We start from the raw sequence: 26790 nt of genomic DNA, 5'->3' as shown, positions 1-26790 counted from the left end.
CTCATCCGTGAACATAATGTTGCCCCAATCAGACAGTCTCATTCACATGTTGCCGACACCACTTTAATCATGTGCCTCTGGATTGGACAGATAGTGGAACTCAAACTCGTGGTACCCAGGTGTACAGTCTGTTCATGTGTAGCCTTTGGCGCAGAGTAATAGCAGATATCATTTTACCAATCGCTGCTGCAACCATCGATGTCACACGTGTAGAGGTTGCTCTTTGATTCCGCTTGGCTACAACAGCAATATAGCGATCTTCTGCAGGGGTCGTAACTCTTGGGCAACCGGCCACAGGTCTTCAGACAACTGTTTGACTTGTTTGGAATTGTTTCCATAACTGTGAAATGACGGAATGATGAACGCCGAAGAAAAGAGCAACATCTGTGATTGATTGTCCTGCTTCAAGGCATCCCACACACCGTCAGCTCTCACTGTCTGTCATTCGTCTTCTGGAAGTCATAGAAACATATCAGTCATGCAAACTAATTATATGACAGTTCTCCACACTTTTTCTCGGCACTTAAATGCAACTCCTCTCACACTTCAGAAGGCTAGCTTCTTATACAACTGCCTGTTTTGCATATTTCGTGGCACGTAACCATGATTGATAGTAATGTAACATATTTTCATACTTCCACCTACCTCTGCAGTGAATTGCAGCCTCTCAAATGCAGATTGCTTTCCGGACCTGAACATTTTCTGCTCCGTGCTTAACTTTTGGCAGTGAGTGTATATTACTCTCGAGGTGCAAAGTGAGAAACTTGTATAATTTCTTTTCAAGAATAAACGTTGGTCCTCTGCACCTTTCCACTATAGGTCTCATTTCTTTACCCTCTTTATGGATCTTGGCAAAAGCAAACAATCTCGGCATACTTGGCCTGGGATTCCTACAATTTTTGAGGAAAGGTAATGCATTAGTGAGCTTAGCTTTTTCAAGCTTCTTAACCCTTCTGTCGACGCTGTCGATAATCTTTGCTTCAACACTCTCGCGTTCGGTTGTTGTAATATAATCCTCCAATGCGTTATTATATGTCTGCCTTTTCGTGATTACCAAAGTTTTGCTTTTGTCTGCTCTTGTTGTAACCAAATCATTTTTTCTAAGCTAACATTTAGTAAGTTTGTCATAAAAGACTAGACGACTTGGAAAAAAGGATGTGATGCTGGTAAATACATCAGTTTTCCATCGGAGGTATTCTTTTTCTAAAAATCTAGCCCAGATATTCTCCTTTCTATTTCTTGGATTGAAGTTGAAGTTTCCCAAGAGTTTGAATTTTCTGGGACAAAGCTCGGTCCCCATTTTAGAAAATCCTTGATCTTAGTCAGGACTTCTATTTGGTTCCACAAAATAAATGCTGAAGGATTGCTATTAACTACTCTTGATGCTTGCTTTTTAATGATCCATTTCATTTTATTAATGTATTTATTCCTTAAATTCATCCGAACTTTATCCGTTAGCACAACTGTACCTCTGTTAATTTCTACCAACATTTTAGGATCTTCATTGTATATGCTACTGCTAAAGCTCNATTAACTACTCTTGATGCTTGCTTTTTAATGATCCATTTCATTTTATTAATGTATTTATTCCTTAAATTCATCCGAACTTTATCCGTTAGCACAACTGTACCTCTGTTAATTTCTACCAACATTTTAGGATCTTCATTGTATATGCTACTGCTAAAGCTCGAAAGCCGTTAATGTGTACTTTACCTAGCTAATCTTCAGATTAGCTAGGTAAAGTTCTGTCGGCTTTCCACGGAAGATTTATCCTGGTTTTCTGTGAAAGTGGAATTTTTGCACTTTTCCGGCAAGGGCGATTCAGTTTTTGTTTTCTGTTTTTTGCCCGTTTCTTTGGAAATCTTCCCCATGTCTTCAGTTTCGTCTGTATTGCAGGCTGTACAGCATGATGTTTCCAAATTTTAACAGATCACCGACCGTGGAAAGAAAACCACCGCCAGCCCACTTGTACGAGTTGTCAATATAAGGCGTGTTTTGCACTTTCCCCTTTTTGTCTTTACAGTAGTGTCTGCAATTGAAAAAAAAACAATGGTAATTACTGCCAAGCTGGATATTGATACACTAACAAACAATCGTCGCACATACCGACCTCGATCTATGATAGATAATGGGTTCGTTAACATCTAAATAGGTTTTTGTCAGCCCTAATTCTTTGNCTTTTTAATGATCCATTTCATTTTATTAATGTATTTATTCCTTAAATTCATCCGAACTTTATCCATTAGCACAACTGTACCTCTGTTAATTTCTACCAACATTTTAGGATCTTCATTGTATATGCTACTGCTAAAGCTCAAAAGCCGTTAATGTGTACTTTACCTAGCTAATCTTCAGATTAACTAAGGTGATCCGTGGACATGCGGAATCAAGATTTTTCCACATGTTACCTAGGTAATCTGCACATTAACGGCTTCCATATCGTTAAAGTTCAAAAGTGTTTCTCTCATTTTCTTTCCCTACTCCTTTCCTCTCTCCCTCTCCCTCTCCACTTTTAATTTGGTTTTGCCAGTGTCTTGGTGTCGCCAGTTGTTTTTATTTCTCATAATTAGCATTGGTTGCCAGTGTGTAGCATAGCTAATTCTGTTTTCAAATTCGTTTCTGCTTGTTAGTGCATGAATTTGTGACGGGATGTTTTTTGAAGTAGGTAAATTTAACTTCTAGTATGCAAGCAAGCACCGAATTGGTGAGTAAAATGAAGAAAAGATTCTTCACAAACCTCTTTAGCAAAGATTCAAAATATAGTAGTGTTTTAATAACAAAACGAAAGTATGATTCCATAATTGAAAATGTAAAGCAAATAAAAGTTTCCAAGAAGAAAGAATCGTTTCCAGATGATCGAATGATTCAAAGGTATTGTGTGTTGACTGTACAAGGCTGCGAAAAACTCATTGAGCCATTGTCAGATGTGCGAGTAAGTGTGAAAAGTTTGTCCACGCCGAAGAATTTTGACATACAGTATTGTATTCGACTCATTTGTCAATTGGCCATGGTGGAAGAGACAGAATGATCAAGCAATTAAAAACATTTTATAAAAACATAACCCAAGTCCAAATAAAAATGTTTTTTGATTTATGCGAACCTTGTCAACAAAAACAAAAAAAAAGTGCAAAAAAAAAGGCTTCTTGTAAAGCCGATTATTTCATCGCATTTCAATAGCAGATGCCAGGTGATCTCATCGATTATCAATCTCAACCAGATGGAAAGTTTAAGTTTCTTCTCGTATACCAAGATCACTTAAGAAAATTTGTTGTATTAAAACAGCTGACATGAAAACGGGCGGATGAAGTAGCCTATAACTTGCTTTATATTTTTCTCCTTTTTGGCACTCCAAGTATTTTGCATTCTGATAATGAACGTAAATTTTGTAATAAAATCTTAGAATGTATAACACAGTTGTGGCCAGAAATCAAAATGGTTAATGGCAAACCTAGACACAACCAAAGTCAAGGAAGTGTAGAATGAGCGAATCAAGACATTGAAAACATGCTAACTACTTGGATGACTGATTGCCTTCACTCCACTTGTTAGTTGGCTTACGATTTGTACAATTCACGAAGAATCGTGCCTATCATTCTGCAATGAAAAGAAGTCCATACGAAGCTATGTTTGGTTGTCCCGCAAAAGTGGGATTGTTTTCTTTTATTATACCACAAAGTATATTACATTCAATAAATACTGAAGAAGACCTTGAAAAATTAAAGATTCACAAGAGACTGTTATTATGGGATCACAGTCAAATCTTACTCAAGATGACATTCCATTATCTCCTGCTTCTACAGAATCACCTATAGAAATACAAGAATTTATCGATAATAATGTTAAACTGCCTTCTACACCGTTGATTGAGAAATACTCAGTTACCCTGCACCTCCAAGAAATCACCTCTGCAAGTTGAAGAAGTCATCACTGAGTTACCTTCAACTTCAGCAGAATTGCCATCACAGTTTCGTACAGAGCCTGTAAAGAGCACTATACAAGACATAGTCTGTATTGTTTGCTCAAAACCAGCAAGTGCTCACAAGTGTAAATTGTGTGACATGTTTGTTCACGCAGTTTGTGGTGAAGTAGATCCTAAAGAGGAAGGATATGGTAAGAATGTATTGTGCAACATTTGTAAAAAGAATATGGATCAGAAAATACAGCATGATGAATCCAAGAAATGTTTAGAAAAGCAAGCAAAGAAAATGTTAGCAGTTTCTAATGCAAAGCACACAAATGTCGATGAAGGTGTCACTGAGAATTAAAGTACCCAAAGAAGACAGCAAAAACTGATGCACACTCAATTTTAGCTGTGGTTCTTAGTAAAGCAGAGGATTGCTTTTATAAACTTGGTACTAAAACGGGTACCTTAAAACAATTGTATGCAGAATCTGAATTCAGTGTTTGCAAAGAAAGGTTTTTAATGAAAGAAGATGTCTCTGCTGTAGAAATATCTTTACGTCAAACAGCAATAAAACAATCCATCGGTACTGGGCAGTGTTTAAGAAAATGTGACTGCAAATCTAAATGTACCACAAATAGGGTGTGCTTGTTGCAAAAACCAATTGCTATGTAATTCAAAGTGTCACCAATCTTTAGATTTCACTAATAAGTAAGCAGAGTTTTATCATATGTATTGCAAATTCATTTCCCTAATTGTAAAAATATTTTAAACCGTTTGATTTTCGTATTACAGTTTTTTAATTGATGATTGATTTTATCAACTGATTTGTTGATTGTTTCATTGTATTAACTTGATTCTTTAGATATCAAAAATTAAATAGATAAATAACATTATGTTAATTTAAGTGTACAGAAATGTTGCTGTTGCTCCAGCAAAGATCTTATTTTCACTTTACCAAGTGCCTAGTAGGTAATGTGCAGATTACCTAGATACTCTGCACATTACTTAGGTAATTTGAGAAATGGAATAATTTTCGCAGCTTTAATGGATCACCCTAGTTAATCTGCAGATTAGCTAGGTAATGTACATATCAACAGCTTTCGAGCTTTAGCAGTAACATATATACAGTAGAGCAGGGGTGTCCAACCCGCGGGCCGCATGCGGCCCAATAAAGGTGTAAACAAAACAGACAAGTGTTTTCATTATTTATTTATTTATTTCAACGGCATAAACTCAGAAAATAAGTTTCACAAAGCCATAAACCTTTATTCATATTTTAGTTTTAAGTGGAAATGAAATATTTTTATGTACTTGGAGATGTGTGAATGAGGAAGGATTACTAAATAAAGCTGGAGTTATGACTCAAAGGATTATAGACCCAAATTTGGTGAAAGCAGAGAAAAGACAAAAGATAAAAAGTTGTCAGAAAGGTTAAACAGTTCTTCTGTTAGGCAAATATTGAGTCTTAATTTTCCAACCTTTCTTACTTCTTTATCTTTTGTCCTTTCTCTCTTTTTCTGCATTTGGCTCTATAATCCTTTGAGTCAAAACCCCAGCTTTATTTAGTATTCCTTCCAGCATTGCAAGATTTGGCTACATTGTGCCAAATGTCGCTACTTTTTTTAGTTTAATGTAAAAAAATATCATTTGGCGCTTTGGCTACTTTTGGGCTACATATTTATAAATATATTAGTTGAATAAAAATGCACTTTAAAATGGTGTTTTGTTGCTTTTTATTAATCAGAGACTCAAATAAACCAAAATATTTGAATTTATCTATTCCTAAGTAAAAATTGAAAGTGTCTGTAGACGTAATTTTTTAAAATATCCTGTTTTGTGATAGTTTTAATACTTATTATTATAATCTAGACATGTTAATCCTTAAATATACTTGTATATTGGGCCACAAATATATATTATATGTACTTGTGGCCCAAAACTCCTTGACTTCTTCCAATGTGGCCCAGAGAAACAAAAAGGTTGGACACCCCTGCTGTAGAGCATCGATTATCCGACTCAATTGGGGACTGGGGTTGGTCGGATAACTGAAAAGTATGAAAAAATCCATTATTAGTATAGTATATTATTATATCCCATGTAATTAGTACAGTGTTTCTCAAACTTTTTGTCAGGTGGCACACTTGAAATTATTAAACAAAATTTCACGGCACCCCTATTATTATTATTATTATTTATTGTTTTGCTTTTTACGGTTAGTAAAGATATGAAGGATGAGAATACTTTGAAAAAAATAAAAGTTTTTTAAAGTAAGTTTATTTCCAAACAACACAAAAGCATTCAAAATGAAAGTTATTATTATAAAGGTATCTGGTGATAAAACGTGAACTTAATGTGAAGGGTGTGCCTGATGGTGTTTGCATATTTCCTTGATATTAGGTCATGTTTTTGAAAGACATACCCTCATCTCATTTTCAAGGGCCTTTAGTCTTTCTCTCTTCTTTGTTTTAATATTTACAAGTGTAAAGAATCCCACTTCACAGAGATATGATGTGGAAAATTGCAATAAAATATTAAGTGCTTTGAATCCTATATTGGGATATTCCTTCATAATTGTTATCCAAAATGAATTCAGACTCATTTCTGAATGTTTCAATTTTAACGTACGATCGTTACGTATATCAATTAATTCTTCGGCTTCTGCAAGACTCAACTTACTTATTTCTGATGATGTCTCTACAAAAGGATTTCGAATCCAGTCGTACAAATCAACTGATATGTCAGGGAAATAATGGTTAATTTTTTCTTCTAACGACATTAAATGACTGTAAATAAGTTTTTGCAAATCTGTATTGTTATATTTTCCTTTGGAAACTTGAATAAACATTTCTACATTATTTGCGTTTACGTTTATCTTCCACATTTTTATTTTATCTTTAAAAGCTTTAATTTTATCCATAGATATTAAAATATTTTCATTTCTACCTTGCATGCTTGAGTTTAACTTGTTCAGATGATCAAATATGTCTGTTAAATAAGCTAGTTTGGAACACCAAAAATCATTTTGTAGTAATACACAAAATTCTGGTTTGTTTTCATGTTGAAAAAATATTAATATTTAAGTTCAAAAACACGATTTAATACGTGACCTTTCGAAAGCCATCTCATTTCGGTATGAAGAAGCAGGTTATGATGATGAGATTGCATCTCTTCACATAGTTTTGCAAATATACGTGATTTTAATGGCCTAGCTTTGATATAATTAACCATTTTAATGATTTCTTCTAACACTCTTTTGAGTTCAGGGCCTATTGTCTTTGCTACCAATGATTCACGATGAATGAAGCAGTGAGTTGTTACAATGTTTTCGTTTTCCTTTTTAGCGTATGAAATAAATCCTTTTATAGTTCCAATCATTGAAGGGGTGCCATCTGTGCATACACTCACGCAAGATTTCCAAGATAGACCATGCGTATTAAAATGTGTGTTCATGATATCAAAAACATATTTTCCCGTCGTAGTTTTTTCGAATTCCTTGCAGCATAAAAATTCTTCTAAAATTTCATTATCTTCAATAAATCGAGTAAAGGCAAGTAATTGTACTTTACCACCGATATCAGTTGACTCATCCAACTGCAAACATAAATAATTTTGATTTGATTATTTTATTTATAACTGATTTTTCAATATCAACTGATAGATCACTAATACGTCTACTTCATTCATGTCATTTTTTCATCAATTATGTCATTTGACAAAGGAATCTTTTTTATTTCTTCTGCTTCAGCACCAAAAATTTTTCTCACAATTGCTGTACAGGCCGGGCGAATCAAAGTTTCGCCAATAGTATGAGGCTTCATTTCTCTCGCGATTATTTCTGCGACTAAATAACTGGCTTCTTGAACACGGTCAGCAATTGTATATTTTTTTTACAAAACTTTTACTTTGTTTTTCTTGTAATTTTATCATATCTTTGAAATATTCGAGGTTTCTTAGACAAGTGATCATGTTTTGCGGAGAAGTGTCACAATAGTTTACTGGGAACCATAGCTTCATTTGATAAAACCAAACCACGCACAATACATTTTGGTCTGGGAATTAATTTATTATCACATCAGATAAATGCCATTTTTAGGTAACTGTCTATACATTCTTTTTTAATGCAACATTTTTACGAGAACTTACTGTTTCTGTTCCTTTTGTTTTAATAGTGCTTGTTTGTTGCTCAACGTTAAAAATCTTCACTAATAGAGCTCTCAATTTTTGATGATTTACTAGTGCTAATTGATTTCTTAGCTTTGCTATCAGTAATCACTTCTNAACAAAATCTGATAGCAGAAGGCACCACACACACTTTTATTTTTATGATTAATAATATAAAAGCTATTTTTTAAAATAAAATATCATAACAGCCAGGAAAGTTGTGAAACTTGTTGCTAGATTTCTTTTTTTTATTCTGTAATATCATGTTAAAGCAGAACTCGATTGTTTAACCTAGCCATGTTAGAAGCATGGCTCGCTACTGTACTTCTTGTTGGTAGGTTTGTACGGGTTCTGCTCTAACTAAATGCACATGAATGCTTATAATTTAAAAATATATCACATGTATACTTTCAGATAAATATTTCGGATACGTTTCCAAACTATTTTGGCCCTCAAGTGGAAGAAATGTCGCTTTCTCTGATGTACTCTTGGTCCAAATTTTCGAAAGACTCCAACATCCAATTGCCTCCCATGGAGATCGTGGTTCTAAAGCTGAATCGAAGTTGACCGTGAGTTTGACGGCGTGCCGTTACGTTCCTATTCATCCCACCATTCCTTTCGGTCGATTTTATTTCCCCAATGGACCGACATGTGTCGCAGACACATTTATATACTATAAAAAAACAATACAAAAACAAAAGATCACAGACGTTCAAGGCAACGTCGTTTGTCGAGCGGAGACATGCTCAAAAAATTTCAAAAAAAACGAATTGAAATATGAACTTGTATAAATGTATTTCTAATTGTTGATATGTGTAATATTTATTTATAAAAATTGAAATATTACAAGAAATATTTTACGTGATATGCCCAAAGAAAAATATATCTATATATATATACACACACACATATATATATATATTATAAAAAATGTAATTTCTAACCAGAAAACACACACAAAAATTATATATAAATATACATATGTATATTTATGTATTGTTTTCTAGTTTCATATTTAGTCATTTTAAACGTTTGCTACATTTTTCACTTTTGAGATTGTGAAAACTTCAGCAGAAATCGTATTATTATTATTTTCAATGATGTCAATGGCTGTGTTTTTGGCATTCACTTGGGGCAATGACTGCCATTAAAATTTAAGAGATATCGTTTTTCCGATCAGTTTTCTGTAAAATAAATAGGTGTAAGTCCACAGAAAAAGCAATTCCTTCTAGTCGAACTTTGGTTTCTGCATTGCGGAAACAATTTTGAAATTCTTATATATTTTTTGGAATTTTTGCAATCCATTCCGAATATTCCCTTAACCCTGTGTACAGAAACATCATACGCGAATATAACGACTATTTTGTGACGTATACACCTAATGGTTAGCGGAGCAGAAAGAACTAATCCGCAGTGTCACTGCCACCCCCATGTTGCATTTTCAAACGAGGGTAATATTGTAATTAACAATCCGCAGTTTTCAAACGGAAGCTCAAATTTATTGGAACTCTTTCCCCCCTTCAGAGTTGTGTTCTCTTTATCCTAGTTTATACTTAAATATGTTACGGATTATTTGGAATGTGTTAATTACAAACCCTTCTTTAATGGGCAAAATGGAATTTACGACGGGGACATGTGTATATATGTGAAAATTCGAGTGTTCTGTGCTGTTTAACAGCAGCAATTTCTTTATTGGAATTTGCCATGAACAGATACAGTATTTATTTTGAGTTATGGGATTGTGTCATAGTCTGGAATAATTTGCAACATTCTGTTTTGTTTCCTTTGTGTTTTCATGATTTCACCAAGGAAAAAAATCATATCTAGGAAATCAACGTGGAGATTGTGTGTTGATTTCTCAACAGTCCAAACAAACTAGTGTATTCGGGGAAATAAAAAGAAAGTTAAGTGCGCATCATTATACAAAAAGGAAAATTTTGTTGGAATTTATAAATAAATTGTAATTTAACAACAAATAGTATTGAATGTTGTATATTTGAAATAAATTTTTTTATACAACTTTTGCCGAACAACAAAGATTTATTGTAATTGAGCACTGCGTTACATTTAATTGTCACAAACAGTTTGGAAGATTGTCGTAATACAGCAACACTGTTTTTATTGTAGCATTTACTTTTATTGCTTTTGCTTCGGAAAAAAACAGAAGTTACAATCCAGATTGTAGGTCCGAAACACTGAATTTATTATTATTTTTTTTATATAACACTAGTTCTAATACTCAATTGTCAGTTACGGTAGACGCTGTACCACAGATTGTTTCGAGAATTTGATTCGGCATATTCAAGACCTCGATTCTATGGACTCGAATCATACTAAACAACAGGAACCAGATTCATTTTTCATTTTGTGTGTTATTTCCAATTGTAATTACAATATATTGGGTGGCAAAAATAAGCCCGTTGATTTTGTATAAGAAATCACCAATTCTGTCGAAAGCTAAAGGGCTCGTTCACATTAGTCGGTTACCTGAATTCAAGTGGTCTGAAACCATTTGATCAATATGAATCTGACTCAAAATACTCTTTCAAGTGCAGTACATTGACGTTCTTCCAACTTGAATATGATTTCTACTTTTATTCTTGGATTATTTTGCAACAGCTCGTTATAACTTTGTGGAGCCTGACAAATTTGAATTTGGGGACCCCACATACTGTATTGACCTTGGACAATTTTCTTACAAAAGATTGATTTCATGCCCCTTGTTGGTGGTGTCCTCCAGGCAATTGCCCCCTTTTGCCCATAGGATAAACACACAAAATAACAGGAGGCACATTATCTTCTGATGCCAACTATTTTAAGAGTTGCAGATTCACCGATTCAACGGTTAATATGGAGGAGCAGAAGAAATCGTTCTGCTCCTCCATATTAACCGTTTCAGTTTATCATAACTTTCCAAGATTGTTAATAATTTGTTAACAATTTCAGTTGTTGAAATTCCAGCATGCACTATTCACTCGATGCCATTTTTAAAATCTGCCTGATTCGAGTTACTTGCCAACAAACTAACTCGAATGCAAGTAACTTGACTAATGCGAATGATCCCAAACAAGTATACACATTATTGTTTACATACAGTCCTAGAATCGAGGTCTTGTTACTTTAAACAAGTGAACTTCACACATTAATTATATAATTTGTAGTCAAAAGATTTCTCAACAAGGAATTATTTTTTTTTCCGTCAACGGTACAAACTAATAACATGACATTTCTGGTAGTGAGTTAAAAATTTCTATACAAAAACATTTATAGAATTCTGACGATTTCTCAATTAATCTTCCAGTGAAATGGATAAAATTTTCAAAATTTCAGATATTTATACTAACAAACCGTTAACGATTACATCACAACTTTTCGTTTTTTTTTTTNATTGGAGTAGCCCAAGATATAGCCAAAGATTGCAGCGCCACAGCACTAGCAAAAATTTAAATTTGCCGACTGGAATTCTTTCTGATAACCGACGTTTCGGATAACAGACTTTCGGATAAACGACGCTCTACTGTATTATATTATCAAAACTATTACTGCAGCAAGAATTCATAAAAAATTTCCATTTTTCAGATAACAAAACGACAGACTTTTGACAAACTTCCCATTCAAGCAAACGTTTATCCCATGACCACTATGAGTTACCTACAAGACAATAGCACTAGATTCACCCTTCTCACTGGACAGTCGCTTGGTGTTGCTGCTCTGAAACCAGGTTTGTATTTTATTATTATTTTGTTTTCGTAAAAAATTATTTGAATGTGATTTTTATTAATTGTAACCGTTTGAATTTAGGATGGTTAGAAGTGTTCTTAGACAGGAGATTGAATCAGGATGACAACCGCGGCCTTCAGCAGGGTGTGACAGATAACCGCAGGACACCCAGCAAGTTCAGGATTTTAGTCGAAAGACCGACATACAACATGCCACAGGTTGAAATTCTCTCCAGTTTCTGCAGAAGACTTAATTGTCTCTCGTCACCGTGTTCTGTTTTATTTGCAGATGCAGCCAGAAGCAAATTCTTACCCTTCGCTGTTGTCATTACACGCTTCGCTGTCATTGCTTCATCCGGTTTTCATCATGGTCAGGCAGTGGGTCAAAACGGGGAACGAAGTCCTTCTGAGACCTTCATATTCGCCGGTGGGAACTCCTCTACCCTGTGATATGCATTTGTTAAATTTGAGAACATTAGTAAATGGATCCGCCCTGCCGACAAATGCGACTGCTCTGTTTCTCCACCGGATGGGATTCGACTGCAGTTATAAAATGTGGGGTACCAGCTGTTCTTTGAAAAATGGAACGGTGAGTCAATTGTAGTTCTGCCACCACTGTTAACGTTTAGAAATAATCACGAAATCGTTTTATGTAAATAATTTATATTTTTAAACTTTCCATTTTTACTATCCTGACTGCTATGTATACATAACAAAGGAATGTATTTGAATCATGTCAAATTTGACCCTCTGAGTGTTTTGCAAATTTCCACTTTTTGAGTCCCTGAACTCAAAAAAGTCAAAAACAATTCTGTGGATGTGCATGTTGGTGCCTATTTCATTTAATATCTCGGGATGGGATGGGGTGAAGATCAAGAAATGAAATTTGGCATGGTAGCTTGCGTATAAGTATATCAATGCTATTAAATTTTGGTGGTGAAAAGTCAAGAGGATGGGGGAAATAGAGGGTGGTCACCTGTCGTGTCTCCAGTGGGGTTTGACGTAATGAAGATTTTACTTGTTAGCATTTAGTTTTTTATCTATTTATTTATAAAACTCATCTCCCCTCAAAATCAAGTCTCTTCCCATTTTATGACAATTAAAAATATAAAAAGTTTTTGTAACAAAATCTGATAGCAGAAGGCACCACACACACTTTTATTTTTATGATTAATAATATAAAAGCTATTTTTTAAAATAAAATATCATAACAGCCAGGAAAGTTGTGAAACTTGTTGCTAGATTTCTTTTTTTTATTCTGTAATATCATGTTAAAGCAGAACTCGATTGTTTAACCTAGCCATGTTAGAAGCATGGCTCGCTACTGTACTTCTTGTTGGTAGGTTTGTACGGGTTCTGCTCTAACTAAATGCACATGAATGCTTATAATTTAAAAATATATCACATGTATACTTTCAGATAAATATTTCGGATACGTTTCCAAACTATTTTGGCCCTCAAGTGGAAGAAATGTCGCTTTCTCTGATGTACTCTTGGTCCAAATTTTCGAAAGACTCCAACATCCAATTGCCTCCCATGGAGATCGTGGTTCTAAAGCTGAATCGAAGTTGACCGTGAGTTTGACGGCGTGCCGTTACGTTCCTATTCATCCCACCATTCCTTTCGGTCGATTTTATTTCCCCAATGGACCGACATGTGTCGCAGACACATTTATATACTATAAAAAAACAATACAAAAACAAAAGATCACAGACGTTCAAGGCAACGTCGTTTGTCGAGCGGAGACATGCTCAAAAAATTTCAAAAAAAACGAATTGAAATATGAACTTGTATAAATGTATTTCTAATTGTTGATATGTGTAATATTTATTTATAAAAATTGAAATATTACAAGAAATATTTTACGTGATATGCCCAAAGAAAAATATATCTATATATATATACACACACACATATATATATATATTATAAAAAATGTAATTTCTAACCAGAAAACACACACAAAAATTATATATAAATATACATATGTATATTTATGTATTGTTTTCTAGTTTCATATTTAGTCATTTTAAACGTTTGCTACATTTTTCACTTTTGAGATTGTGAAAACTTCAGCAGAAATCGTATTATTATTATTTTCAATGATGTCAATGGCTGTGTTTTTGGCATTCACTTGGGGCAATGACTGCCATTAAAATTTAAGAGATATCGTTTTTCCGATCAGTTTTCTGTAAAATAAATAGGTGTAAGTCCACAGAAAAAGCAATTCCTTCTAGTCGAACTTTGGTTTCTGCATTGCGGAAACAATTTTGAAATTCTTATATATTTTTTGGAATTTTTGCAATCCATTCCGAATATTCCCTTAACCCTGTGTACAGAAACATCATACGCGAATATAACGACTATTTTGTGACGTATACACCTAATGGTTAGCGGAGCAGAAAGAACTAATCCGCAGTGTCACTGCCACCCCCATGTTGCATTTTCAAACGAGGGTAATATTGTAATTAACAATCCGCAGTTTTCAAACGGAAGCTCAAATTTATTGGAACTCTTTCCCCCCTTCAGAGTTGTGTTCTCTTTATCCTAGTTTATACTTAAATATGTTACGGATTATTTGGAATGTGTTAATTACAAACCCTTCTTTAATGGGCAAAATGGAATTTACGACGGGGACATGTGTATATATGTGAAAATTCGAGTGTTCTGTGCTGTTTAACAGCAGCAATTTCTTTATTGGAATTTGCCATGAACAGATACAGTATTTATTTTGAGTTATGGGATTGTGTCATAGTCTGGAATAATTTGCAACATTCTGTTTTGTTTCCTTTGTGTTTTCATGATTTCACCAAGGAAAAAAATCATATCTAGGAAATCAACGTGGAGATTGTGTGTTGATTTCTCAACAGTCCAAACAAACTAGTGTATTCGGGGAAATAAAAAGAAAGTTAAGTGCGCATCATTATACAAAAAGGAAAATTTTGTTGGAATTTATAAATAAATTGTAATTTAACAACAAATAGTATTGAATGTTGTATATTTGAAATAAATTTTTTTATACAACTTTTGCCGAACAACAAAGATTTATTGTAATTGAGCACTGCGTTACATTTAATTGTCACAAGCAGTTTGGAAGATTGTCGTAATACAGCAACACTGTTTTTATTGTAGCATTTATTTTTATTGCTTTTGCTTCGGAAAAAAACAAAAGTTACAATCCAGATTGTAGGTCCAAAAACACTGAATTTATTATTTTTTTTTATATAACACTAGTTCTAATACTCAATTGTCAGTAATGGTAGACTGTGTACCACCGATTGTTTCGAGAATTTGATTCGGCATATTCAAGACCTCGATTCTATGGACTCGAATCATATTAAACAACAGGAACCAGATTCATTTTTCATTTTGTGTGTTATTTCCAATTGTAATTACAATATATTGGGTGGTGAAAATAAGCCCTTTGATTTTGTATATGAAATCACCGGTTCTGTCGAAAGCCAAAGGGCTCATTCACATTAGTCGGTTACCTGAATTCAAGTGGTCTGAAACCACTTGACCAATATGAATCTGACTCAAAATATTCTTTCAAGTACCGTACATTGACGTTCTTCCAACTTGAGTATGATTTCTACTTTTATTCTTGGATTATTTTGCAACAGCTCGTTATAACTTTGTGGGGCCTGGCAAATTTGAATTTGGGGACCCCACGTACTGTATTAACCTTGGACAATTTTCTTACAAAAGATTGATTTGATGCCCCGTGTTGGTGGTGTCCTCCAGGCAATTGCCCCCTTTTGCCCATAGGATAAACACACAAAATAACAGGAGGCACATTATCTTCTGATCGCCTCGGTGAATCTGCGACTCTTAAAATAGTTAAGAGTTGCAGATTCACCGAGGCGATTTCTTCTGCTCCTCCATATTAACCATTTCAGTTTATCATAACTTTCCAAGATTGTTAATAATTTGTTAACAATTTCAGTTGTTGAAATTCCAGCATGCATTACTCGCTCGATGCCATTTTTAAAATCTGCCTGATTCGAGTTACTTGCCAACAAACTAACTCCAATGCAAGTAACTTGACTAATGCGAATGATCCCAAACGAGTATACACATTATTGTTTACATAAAGTCCTAGAATCGAGGTCTTGTTACTTTAAACGAATGAACTTCACACATTAATTATATAATTTGTAGTCAAAAGATTTATCAACAAGGAATTATTTTTTTCCGTCAATGGTACAAACTAATAACATGACATTTCTGGCAGTGAGTTAAAAATTTCTATACAAAAACATTTATAGAATTCTGACGATTTCTCAATTAATCTTCCAGTGAAATGGATAAAATTTTCAAAATTTCAGATATTTATACTAACAAACCGTTAACGATTACATCACAACTTTTCGTTTTTTTTTTTTCTTTTTAAAAGCTTATAACAAGAACAACTATAAGCATTATCAACACACAATGCTATAACAATGGCTAAACATCTAGAGGCAAAACATTAACGTGCATTAACGGAACAATAAACTTTGATGAAGTATGTAAATATCAAAATTTCAATGTGGTCTGAAACAAAAAAGAAAACTGTGCCGTTCTTTACGTTTCACATAAACGCCTCTGACGTTTCTAGTGTTATAAATTTCTTATTGTGAGGAAACTGGTAACAATTTGGTAATTAGCCATAACAGAATTTGGAACAATTTATTTTGATCTTTGTGTTCCTCCTAACGTTTTGATTACCGGAAAGACAATTTCGACCACATGTAATTACGCGACGCCATTTAGAATGTGGTAAAAACAATAATGGAACAATTAATGAATTCCGTCGAACAATGTGGCGATTTCCGTGGCGACTTTTCTCAGGCCGACGCCCTGCAGATTGGATACCAAGGCAATCACCGTCCCCTGGGGTGGGTGGTCCCACTTACAGTCGACTGCATCCGTGCCCCCCCGACACTGGCGTGGAAGTATTAGAAGAATACTGCAGGCGCCCACTGCCAGACCGGTGTGCGACGCGTTAAACTTTTGTTCCCTGCAGTAACCATAATCCTGCTTATGTGACACCACACTCCAACCCATTCCGTATCTCAGTTCCGGTTCATGGGGCCTTTCTGTGTTTTCCACTGGGGTCCACAGCATCTTTACCGTGTCTCGCTTCAAGTAACCCCTCAGCTTACATCCGCACCCATCCATCTGTCGGCTTTCCATGGAAGATTTATCCTGGTTTTCTGTGGAAGTGGAATTTTTGCACTTTTCCGGCAAGGGCGATTCAGTTTTTGTTTTCTGTTTTTCGCCCATTTCTTTGGAAATCTTTCCCATGTCTTCATTTTCGTCTGTGTATTGCAGGCTGTACAGCATGATGTTTCCAAATTTTAACAGATCGCCGACCGTGGAAAGAAAACCACCGCCAGCCCACTTGTACGAGTTGTCAACATAAGGCGTGTTTTGCACTTTCCCCTTTTTGTCTTTACAGTAGTGTCTGCAATTGAAAAAAAAAAAACAATGGTAATTACCGCCAAGCTGGATATTGATATACTAACAAACAATTGTCGCACATACCGACCTCGATCTATGATAGATAATGGGTTCGTTAACATCTAAATAGGTTTTTGTCAGCCCTAATTCTTTGAACAGTTTACATATGTACACATCAAAGGGTTCTTTGACGACGGCTTCCACCATGGCACTTACTAGAGTCCAGCCGTGCGTGGTGTATAAGAACTTGGTTCCTGTATTTCATTTGGAATTCAGATAAAAGAGATTTTAAACATTCCCAAATGAAAGCATAAAGATGCTTACCTGGTTTATGAATTAAAGGATCGTCTTTGAATAAATCCAAGGCGGACTTTACGTTCTCGTATTTATCTTTAATGAAATATTCTTTCATTTCTAATTCCTCCTGACTTTCTTTTATGGATTTATTTTTATTATCCTTGTCTTCCTTTAAGAATTTGTAGTACAAAAACTATAAAAGTTAAAATACATTTAATAACATTATAAAAGTCCGTCTTACTTTTGAGGAAACACTATCCAATTTCTCCTGTTCCTTCTTAACGTTTTTCTCGTAATGTCTGATTCCACTCAGGTGAGAAACCAGGTGACGGCAGGTGATGTCGACCTTCAATTGTTTTGTTAAGTTAGCAGGGTTTTTTAATTGCGTAACTATAGTTTGAAGAACTCTCACCTTTTTGCCTTCGTACGTCTTCTTGGGAAAGTATGGTACGTACTCTTGCACCGGTTTATCTAAATCTAATTTCCCTTCTTCCCACAGTTTTGCCACCGCTATCATGGTGATGCTCTTGCTGATGCTGGCTATTCTCATTACAGTGTCTTCTGTGCAAAGTACCCTGTTCTCGATGTCTGCGTATCCCAAACCTACCAGAAAATCCATCTTCCTTATTGTATATATTACAATTATGTATATTATAAATGTAATACGGTGGATTTTGACCCTTTTTTTAGTTGGTGTCCTAACTGCTTATTTTGGTGCTTGCGACACTCCCATTAACTTAACCAATAATTTATTTAAAATTTAAATAAATTATTGGTTATTAGAGAATTTTGTGATGTCAGAGCGTGGGAAAAACCCGATTTTGCTCATCGTACCTTCTTGCCACACGGGTTTTCCATCGATGCTAACTCCCACGACGATGCCTGGTGCCCCCGTTTCATCCTGGAAAAAAAGGCCATTCTTAAAAGTAAGAAAAGCATCTGTATGAAAAAATTTAAAAAAAAGAAGATGAGAAACTTTAGAATATTAGTTACACGATATGAGCTAGCTATGTGATGATTGCCAATGATTTTACATTGCACGACATTCTCAACTCCTAGTGTTGCTGTACGAGTACCTCGAGAGTAGACAAAAAAGAAACTTTTAAGTACGTACCACCTAATTTTATACTAATTTTTCTTTGTTACAAATAAAAAAAGCACGATTCCAACCTGCAACGTGCAGCAGAGTAACTGAGGATCTCACCTACCGGGCTATGCTGCCGTCAACACATTGCTACAATACTGTACGTAAGAAATGTGGAAAATTTTTAATTCATTTTCTGACAAATGCTCCATAGTCATACCATTTTCACTGTGCATTACTGGAAAAGTGGTACTCCCGTAACAAAAATTTGGATGTAAGCTGGTTAAATGTCTGAATTTAACAAAATTTTTGAAAACTGATAAAAGTTTTTTTCTTGTAAGGTTGCTTCTCTTGCAACCTTACAAGAGAGAAAAAATGAATCAAAAACAGCTCTGTATGACAAACAGTTACCAATTTATGACAATTTTTGTATACTGGATCATCAATTATTTTTGTGCTTTTGACAGTTTTCAAAATCCTGTATAGAAAAAAACTTATAAATCTGTAGATACTATAGTCTGTCTATAAAAAGAATTGACCCAAGATCAACATACTGCGTGATGTCACTTCAGTCAAACTAATCAGCACATTCCCTAATGATGTCAGCACTTTTCGCTTAACGTGTCAGGCAATGTGTGAATTTTACTTTATTTTCTCTCACTAGATGGCAGAATGACTTTCCGTGAATTTTTTATAGCATATATTAACTGTAAAGAAACGTAAATTTAACAACTATGATGAACTTCCTTGTCTTCCAATACCTTGAAGCTCTCGTAGCCATTCACTTTTTGCAATTCCCAGATTAGACCTGAAAAATTCCCCAGGTAGTAATAACATAAAAATAAACAAAGAATACCTGTTTAACTTACTTTAATTGACATCTCCTCCCTTTTCGTCATCTCCAATATCTACTAATAATTCAGCACATTTGCTTTCTTTCGCTTTATTAAGCCGATTTTAATATCTTTGCCGAACCGTGCCACTTTTGGGAATTTTACGTGTAGCTATATTAGCAACTTCTTGAATTAGTATAAAACCTCTTTGCCACTTAGCACTGCGAGAGAAGTAGGAGGTTAAATCCTTCAGAAAAGAATTGAACTCTAAGTACAAGGGTAAAACACTGACTGCATGACTAGCGCATAGAGTGAATGAATGACAAATGCAACCCATCACAAAAACAGACGGGATGTCATCTTTCAACAGTTTCTGAAATCCACTGTTAATGCCCATCATGGAGAAACAGTTATCACTACCAAATCCAATGATAATGCCATGATCCGGAGGAAAGAGTTTTGATGGCACCATAAAGACTGAGCAGTTCTGTCTTCTACATACACTGTGTCTAGTAATGATCGGCTACATTGTTTTTCTCTGTATCAAAATACTGTACAACAGCCAAGATTTGAGTGACGAAGATATCTGTGCACTCTGTTATTATAATTGAAAATTTTTGATTCTTGCATATTTTGGTAAGATGAGACTTTTCACGAAATGATATTTCATTCTGATAATGTAAGAAAGTTTTGTTTTCTTTATTGTCAACTTTCCAGCAATTTGGTTATCTGGAAATGCATGTTTACACATTGTTACAAAATGACTGGCATGAGAAAATGGGATGACGAACAGAAAAGAAGCTAGTGATTATTAACTCGCTCTTGGCTATTTGATCCTCTGTTGACTTTTCTTATCAAGAAATTGAGTAATAACAGCTGTTGATTAGATTAGTAGACTGATCATTACTTTTATGTTTGGCTGAATCTTTATGCTTTATTAGCATAGATTCATTTGCATTTTTAAATGTAATATTACATTTACAGTAACTGGATTCTTTGCTGTTCATGTTTTGCTGAAGCCAGTCTTTAAATTCAGGATCTTTTAACCACTCTTCTTTAAATGCAAATTCTTGTTTATTGGAAAGTGCAATAGAAATATCGGACACGGGTAACGAAGTTTCGCAAGTCAATCTGTTGCCTTGGCATTCGTTACTCGCATTCTATAATAAGTACCTAGCAACATGTTACTTTTGTTTGGCAAAGTAAGTATTGCAGATGTCAGTTTATCTTTGAAAGATAAAGGATTAATATTTGAATTCCGGAAAATTCGGATATAAATTTTATTAATTTTTAGGAAGCAAACTATGGTGAAAGACATTTTAAACTGCATGTATAGCAGCAATATTTTGTAGCACATTATCATTTACATGTGAAAATTAAAGCTTTGTATAATTATTCACTTCATAACTTTTTATCAAAAAACATACAACGGGCAAAATTACATATACTTGAAACACTAAAACTCGCACTATACAGTAGTCTCGAAAACTCAGCCTAATGTGGACCGAAGGGTGGCCGAGTTTGTGAANATGGTAGACAACACACTACAGTCAAGTGGTGGCATCTGTTGCCAAAAATTTTCATTAAAATCGATTTTTTGCAGGGTAACGACGAATCGGTACCCTAGTACATTGTTATAACAATGGGGGGTGCGACAGATCGTTACCCTGGTCTTAAGAAAGTTAATCTCACAGGGGGTGTTTCTTTTGGAGGTGACATTGATTTTATAACCTCCATTTTAGTCTCTTCGTCAGAGATATCAGAAAATTCAGTCATAGATTGAGCTTCTGATTTTAGAGAGGGCTGCTTTCAATTTTTGTTTGTTGAGTTGGTTCTTATTAGCCTTTTTAGAACTCACATTTCTGGTTGTTACCCCTGTTTTAGTTAGTTTTGCTCTTCGTATTCTCCTTTTCTTCTGATTATGTAGGTGGGATCAGTAAACATTTTGCATGGTGAGTAAGAGATTCACTTGGTGATACAGAAATATCTGTTTGAACCCCACATGTCTTTGTAGATTTCAACACAGCAGCAAATGTCTTTGGTTCCATGGTGCACTTGGAGTGACCATGCGACGAGCCTCTGGATATGGGATGATGATCACAGTTTTTACCCGTTGAATCTCTTTCTCTTTGCCATGTAGGGCATTTCCGGGAGTAGGCAGGATGGGCATCTTTGCAGTTCACACAGCATGGGGTACTTTTACATTTGGTACTGTCGTGACCTTCAGTTCCACACTATGCACATAAGCTTTTGCCTCAGCAGGAGGTCTGGGAATGTCCAAACTGCTGGCATTTAAAGCAATGCAGCAGATTTGGAATATATGGACAAACTGGGCAGCACAGGTATCCTGTAATGAAGGATGGCAATGTCAGCTTCTGAAACACGAGAATTAGATGTTTAGTTGGTGATGCGATGAATGGAGATGCGTCGAACAGCAGCAACACCTTGATCTGAATATCTGAATCATCTTCAGATATCACACCACGTGATGAGTTTAAACTTCTGTGTGGTGTGGTGTGACTGAAACTCCCATATCTCCAAGAGTCTTCATTGCCAAAAGCTTTGTTGCTTGTTGAGGGGAGGCTGTTTCTACCAATAGGTCCCATGACCTCAATTTTTGGATAATTTTTCAGTGTCAACAGACGAACTAAGGAAGGAACATGATAGATCACATGATATTGATAGAAATTTGTCTGAACTGCAAGGCCAGTCCAGTGATGAAGACAGTGACCAAAAATTTGTTCTTCAACCATTGTCCTGGAGAATGTAAGTCATTAAACGACAAATTTGACGACGATAAAAATGATTCTTCAGCTATGGAAATAGAGAGAGATTTCTTCACGTCAGTGCAGTAATATACTCCTCCATGGTGCCAAACAAATAACTTTGCTACCAGCTCCTGCATTTCAGAAAGAACCCTGGAAGGGTACTTTCTGAACTGCAGGAGTCTGTACTCTCGACACTAACCAATTTGGACTGCTAGAGGGACATATCCTGAACGCGCCAAAAAGCTTCGATGACTGTTTGCCATCTTGATCTGTTGATACGTACAGATGTTCGTCCCACAGTTATGTACAGACTTATTTGTGCATTAATTCCTTGATTAAATGAAGATACTTTAACAATTACTGTATGTATCATCTGTTGTGTGTCTGCTGATTCCCAATTAATGACAGGTTATGGGATGAGATGCTATCACCACAGCGAAACCAAACCGAACAACCACATCTTGTTTCGTATCTTTTTCCTTTATTATTTCGTCTATCAATTTGCACATCTGCAAATGATGAATTCATTTAAAGTCAAGCTATTAAATTGAGAAAATTATGATACGTGGGGTTTTCAAGCCAAAGCCGTACTCTAAAGGGATGGAATGTGGGAATACGCTAACGGAGCGATACCTTGTCCCACCATTATCGCCAGTAATCTCGAATCTTGATTAGAACACAGCGCCTGGACAAAAAATGACCATAAGGTAAGATCAAGCCTGATATTAATGCTAAGTCCGCCCAAGCTAAAACATATACAAAATTGCCACACATTAGTAAATGGATTTAAGTTTTTCCCAAATTTCTTTCAGTCTCAGGAACCAGCAAAAAAGGCCTCCTTAATAAAGACCTTAATTCTCATGAAGGTACATAAGAGATCTGCACAACCACATCGCCAAATTCCTGGACACTGCAGACAAGCTCACTGATTTAGNCTCAAATACCAAATTTCCGATTTTAATTTTTCAATTTCTCTGTGTTTTCTGTACTTTGCATTTTCTTTTCCACCAGGATTTCTGCTATATATATTATTGAAAACTTCGTTAATTAATATGCATCTATGTCCTTAATTTAATCAAAATTATTCTTTTAATCACTATATCATATTAATTAACTATGCATATTAATTAACGCGGCAACGATGACCTTTCCTACTTATACACTTTAGGGCTAAATAAATAGCCTGCAACTCCACAGAAAAGATGGAAGAATTTGGTGACATTTGTTCTGCCACGATTTCATCCTGGCAAACAAGAGCTGAGCCAACATAATTATCTGATTTAAATCCATCTGTATAAATAGGAATTAAATTCCTGTCACGATGTTGAATTTCGGCAAAGTGCTGTCTATAGATGTAATCTGGCATGGTTTCTTTCAGGAACTGCTTTAAGCTTAAGTCAACATTTATTGCTGGAGTTGACCAAGGTGAAATACTATTAACCTCAACCTGTGAGATGTTCCTTGTGTCCAGGTCAATCGTGCTGCTTACATTCTCCATTCTTATGACGAATGTAGGGACACTAGATGATGGGCTACAAATAATATTTTCAGCTGATATCTGATACAGTAGAATAAACTAAAGGTATGGTCTGAAATTTCAGTTTAATATAAAAGAGGAACTGTTCTCTCCTAAGAGATAGTGGAGGCTCATAAGCATCAACATACAAACTTTGAACAGAAGTTTGGAAAGCACCAGTGCACAAATGCAATGCTTGATGGATTGGATCCAGCATCCGAAGAGTAGATTCTCATGCAGAGCCATACACAACATATCCATAATCCAGCTTAGAGCGGACATGGGCCCTAGAAATCCTGAGCATAGAACATTTGTCTGCTCCCCAGGATGAGCAGCATAGAACCTTTAAATGGTTCAGATATTTTAGACATCTATTCTTCAAATTGCGCAAGTGTGGCAAAAAGGTCAATTTTTGATCAAACACAACACCCAAAAACTTAGCCTCGTTAACCATTGGGATTTTAACCCCATTTAAATAAATTTCAGGATCCAGGTGCAAACCATGCCTTTGGCAAAAGTGGATGCACCTGCATTAAATGTAAAGCCATTCATCTTGGACCAATTGTCTGTGATTTAGGGAGGTTTGCAGTTCTCTCTCAATGAAACTCATGTTATTAGACTGGTAGGAAATCTGAAAGTCATCCACATACAGAGAGTGTTCCACACTATGTGGGAGATAGCTAGCTATGCTGTTAATTTTAATTAGGAACAGGGTTACACTCAAAATGGAACCTTGAGGAACACCTTCTTGGGTAAAAGGCCTATATAAAGTGATGCCCATCCTAATTTGGAATCTTTGATTCTGTAGGAAGTTTTTTTATAAAAATTGACAAATTAACCCGTAATCCAAATTGGTACAGATCACAAAGTATCCCGTATCGCCAACAGCGATCATAGTGTCTGTGTTTTTAGATAGACGACAGCACTTAGGTCTTCTCTATAACAAATGCTTCAAGATCTACTAAATTGTCCATGGTACTTTGTTCCTATGAAATCCACTCTGATATGGTGAAAAGTTGTCCTTTTCCTCTAGGAAAAACATCAGATGTCTGTTTACCATTCTCTCAAAGAGTTTACAGAGACAACTCGTCAGAGAGATTGGCCTTTAATTAGAGGGATTCTTGTGGTCTTTACCTGGCTTGGGGATGGGAATAATCGATAGCCTCCAAGAGTCAGGAAAAGTATGTTGTCTCCATATTCTGTTAAACAGATTCAAAAGCTTACTAAGGGAATTGCCAAACATATTTTTTAATCATGCTGTAGTGGATTTTATCTGGGCCTACAGCAGTAGTCCCCAAGCATAACATTGCTGTGTATAATTCTATGCTGGTAAATAGCACATTATATTCCTCGTTAGATGAAGAATTATTATTGTGCCATTCTTTTCCAGCATGGACATAGAGTGAGAAGCATATTTCCCATTGATTTTATCCCAAACTGTTTTTGAACTGGTGAAAGAGGTTATGCTAGAAACATACTTCAAGAATCCCTTTGGCTTTGCCTTCTTATTCTTCTGGCATTTGCCTTTGCTTTTTGAAAAGTGATCATATTACTAGCAGTGGGGTATCTTCTGAAAATCCCCCATACTTTCTTTTGTTGTTTGTATGCTGCCTCACAATTCTGGTTCCACCATAGTTTCAGATGTTTTGAATATCTTGTTGATTTTTTCCCATTGTTTTTTCAGCTGCCTGAATAATTCAATAATGGAAGTGACAACTTCAACTGCATCATTGATATCAGCAATATTCACCATTTCCTCAGTGATGTTGGACATAGAGGAAAAAGCAGGCCAAATCGGCTGTTTCCAATTTCCAGTGTTGTGGACGGGCTGTTTCACAGCTTTCTCTGCCTTGATATTTTAAAAATATTGGGAAGTGGTCACTAGAGTGGATTAGATCAACCATGTAAATGCTGAAAACAGGTTTGCACTTGCTAATGATAGATCAATGGCAGTGAATGTTCTTGTTGGGGCATGGAAGTATGTCGCTTCTCTTCTTAAATAAATATAGTTGCTGATTGCCTATGAGTCGTTCAATGGCTCTGCCTCAAATTGATGTTGAGACTCCCCCACATTGGATTGTGATCGTTGAAATCACCGAGTAGAATAAAGGGGGTTGGCAGCTGTTCAACCAAGGTACAGTATCTAATTCATCCTCATTGAGTCTGACATCTGGTGGCAAGTATATAGAACAAAGTATGACAGTTACGCCAATAGATATTCTGACTGCCAAAGCTTGCAAATCAGTGGTTATTTGTACCGGTAAAGATGGAACACAATTTGAGACTAGTATAGCCACACCTCCACTGGCACGGTTGATCATCCTTGCAGTAGAGGTCATATCCTTGTAAAGAAATTCTTTCTCCAGGTTTTAGATGGGTTTCCTGGAGTGCAACACAGAGATGAGGTAGATGATGTCAAGTGTTTAATGTCAGAAAAGTTGTTGCAGAAACCACGACAGTTCCATTGGATTATTTTATAATCCATTGTGTTTGAGGCAGCATTCTTTGAGAATGTACCCCTCTTTAATCTCACAGGGGGTGTTTCTTTTAGAGGTGACATTGATTTTATAACCTCCATTTTAGTCTCTTCGTCAGAGATATCAGAAAATTCAGTCATAGATTGAGCTTCTGATTTCTTTTTGAGATTTTAGAGAGGGCTGCTTTCAATTTTTGTTTGTTGAGTGGGTTCTTATTAGCCTTTTTAGAACTCACATTTCTGGTTGTTACCCCTGTTTTAGTTAGTTTTGCTCTTCGTATTCTCCTTTTCTTCTGATTATGTAGGTGGGATCAGTAAACATTTTGCATGGTGAGTAAGAGATTCACTTGGTGATACAGAAATATCTGTTTGAACCCCACATGTCTTTGTAGATTTCAACACAGCAGCAAATGTCTTTGGTTCCATGGTGCACTTGGAGTGACCATGCGACGAGCCTCTTCGAGAAGAAAAGAATTATTTAATGAAACAATGTTCTGTATTAACTTCATATGTAAATTAGATAAAAAGAAAATATGCAGAGTAAACTTTAAGACAAATAGTGATTTATTGTATAAAAAAATTAAAAA

At 35.4% G+C, this 26790-nt stretch overlaps 4 protein-coding genes across 8 annotated transcripts in view; 1 reads left to right on the top strand and 3 right to left on the bottom strand.

The window, feature by feature from the left end:
• Nucleotides 1–1583: 1583 nt before the first annotated feature.
• On the bottom strand, nucleotides 1584–20924 carry LOC111641225 (serine beta-lactamase-like protein LACTB, mitochondrial). 5 transcript variants are annotated; one of them, XM_023387359.1, is made up of 8 exons: nucleotides 19480–20924; nucleotides 18361–18427; nucleotides 17939–18129; nucleotides 17768–17872; nucleotides 17554–17719; nucleotides 17352–17483; nucleotides 2111–2144; nucleotides 1584–2029 (listed from the first exon to the last, which is right to left on the bottom strand). In XM_023387359.1, exons 1-8 carry the CDS (start codon nucleotides 19507–19509, stop codon nucleotides 1876–1878), a joined length of 879 nt encoding a protein of 292 aa, XP_023243127.1. In that variant the 5' UTR covers nucleotides 19510–20924; the 3' UTR covers nucleotides 1584–1875. The 5 variants fall into 5 exon arrangements, with proteins under 5 accessions (XP_023243127.1, XP_023243124.1, XP_023243125.1 ...); XM_023387356.1 differs by lacking the exons at nucleotides 1584–2029; nucleotides 2111–2144 and adding an exon at nucleotides 14702–17233 and having other exon boundaries at nucleotides 17318–17483; nucleotides 19480–19625; XM_023387357.1 differs by lacking the exons at nucleotides 1584–2029; nucleotides 2111–2144 and adding an exon at nucleotides 14702–17233 and having other exon boundaries at nucleotides 17318–17483; nucleotides 17554–17695; nucleotides 19480–19624.
• On the top strand, nucleotides 11620–13565 carry LOC111641226 (alpha-mannosidase 2x-like). The gene is made up of 4 exons (XM_023387361.1): nucleotides 11620–11786; nucleotides 11867–12003; nucleotides 12074–12373; nucleotides 13204–13565. Exons 1-4 carry the CDS (start codon nucleotides 11699–11701, stop codon nucleotides 13354–13356), a joined length of 678 nt encoding a protein of 225 aa, XP_023243129.1. The 5' UTR covers nucleotides 11620–11698; the 3' UTR covers nucleotides 13357–13565.
• Nucleotides 20925–21362: 438 nt separating the features above from the next.
• Nucleotides 21363–22196, bottom strand: LOC111641235. Its single transcript, XM_023387371.1, has 2 exons — nucleotides 21774–22196; nucleotides 21363–21677 (listed from the first exon to the last, which is right to left on the bottom strand). The coding sequence occupies exons 1-2, from the start codon at nucleotides 22194–22196 to the stop codon at nucleotides 21363–21365; spliced, it is 738 nt and encodes a 245-aa protein (XP_023243139.1).
• A 972-nt stretch (nucleotides 22197–23168) lies between these two features.
• Nucleotides 23169–26790, bottom strand: part of LOC111641228 (39S ribosomal protein L32, mitochondrial-like) — a 48145-nt gene continuing 44523 nt past the window's right edge. Inside the window, exon 5 of the mRNA XM_023387364.1 lies at nucleotides 23169–23230. The gene's annotated coding sequence lies outside the window, so the exon portion shown is untranslated. The remainder of the gene's footprint in view (nucleotides 23231–26790) is intronic.

This window comes from Centruroides sculpturatus, unplaced genomic scaffold (genome assembly GCF_000671375.1).
Source record: "Centruroides sculpturatus isolate CEXI.00-Female unplaced genomic scaffold, Cexi_2.0 scaffold1440, whole genome shotgun sequence".
Taxonomy (NCBI): Eukaryota; Metazoa; Arthropoda; class Arachnida; order Scorpiones; family Buthidae; genus Centruroides; species Centruroides sculpturatus.
The sequence above is the reverse complement of the archived record's forward strand: the minus strand, read 5'-3'. Positions and strand labels throughout refer to the sequence as shown.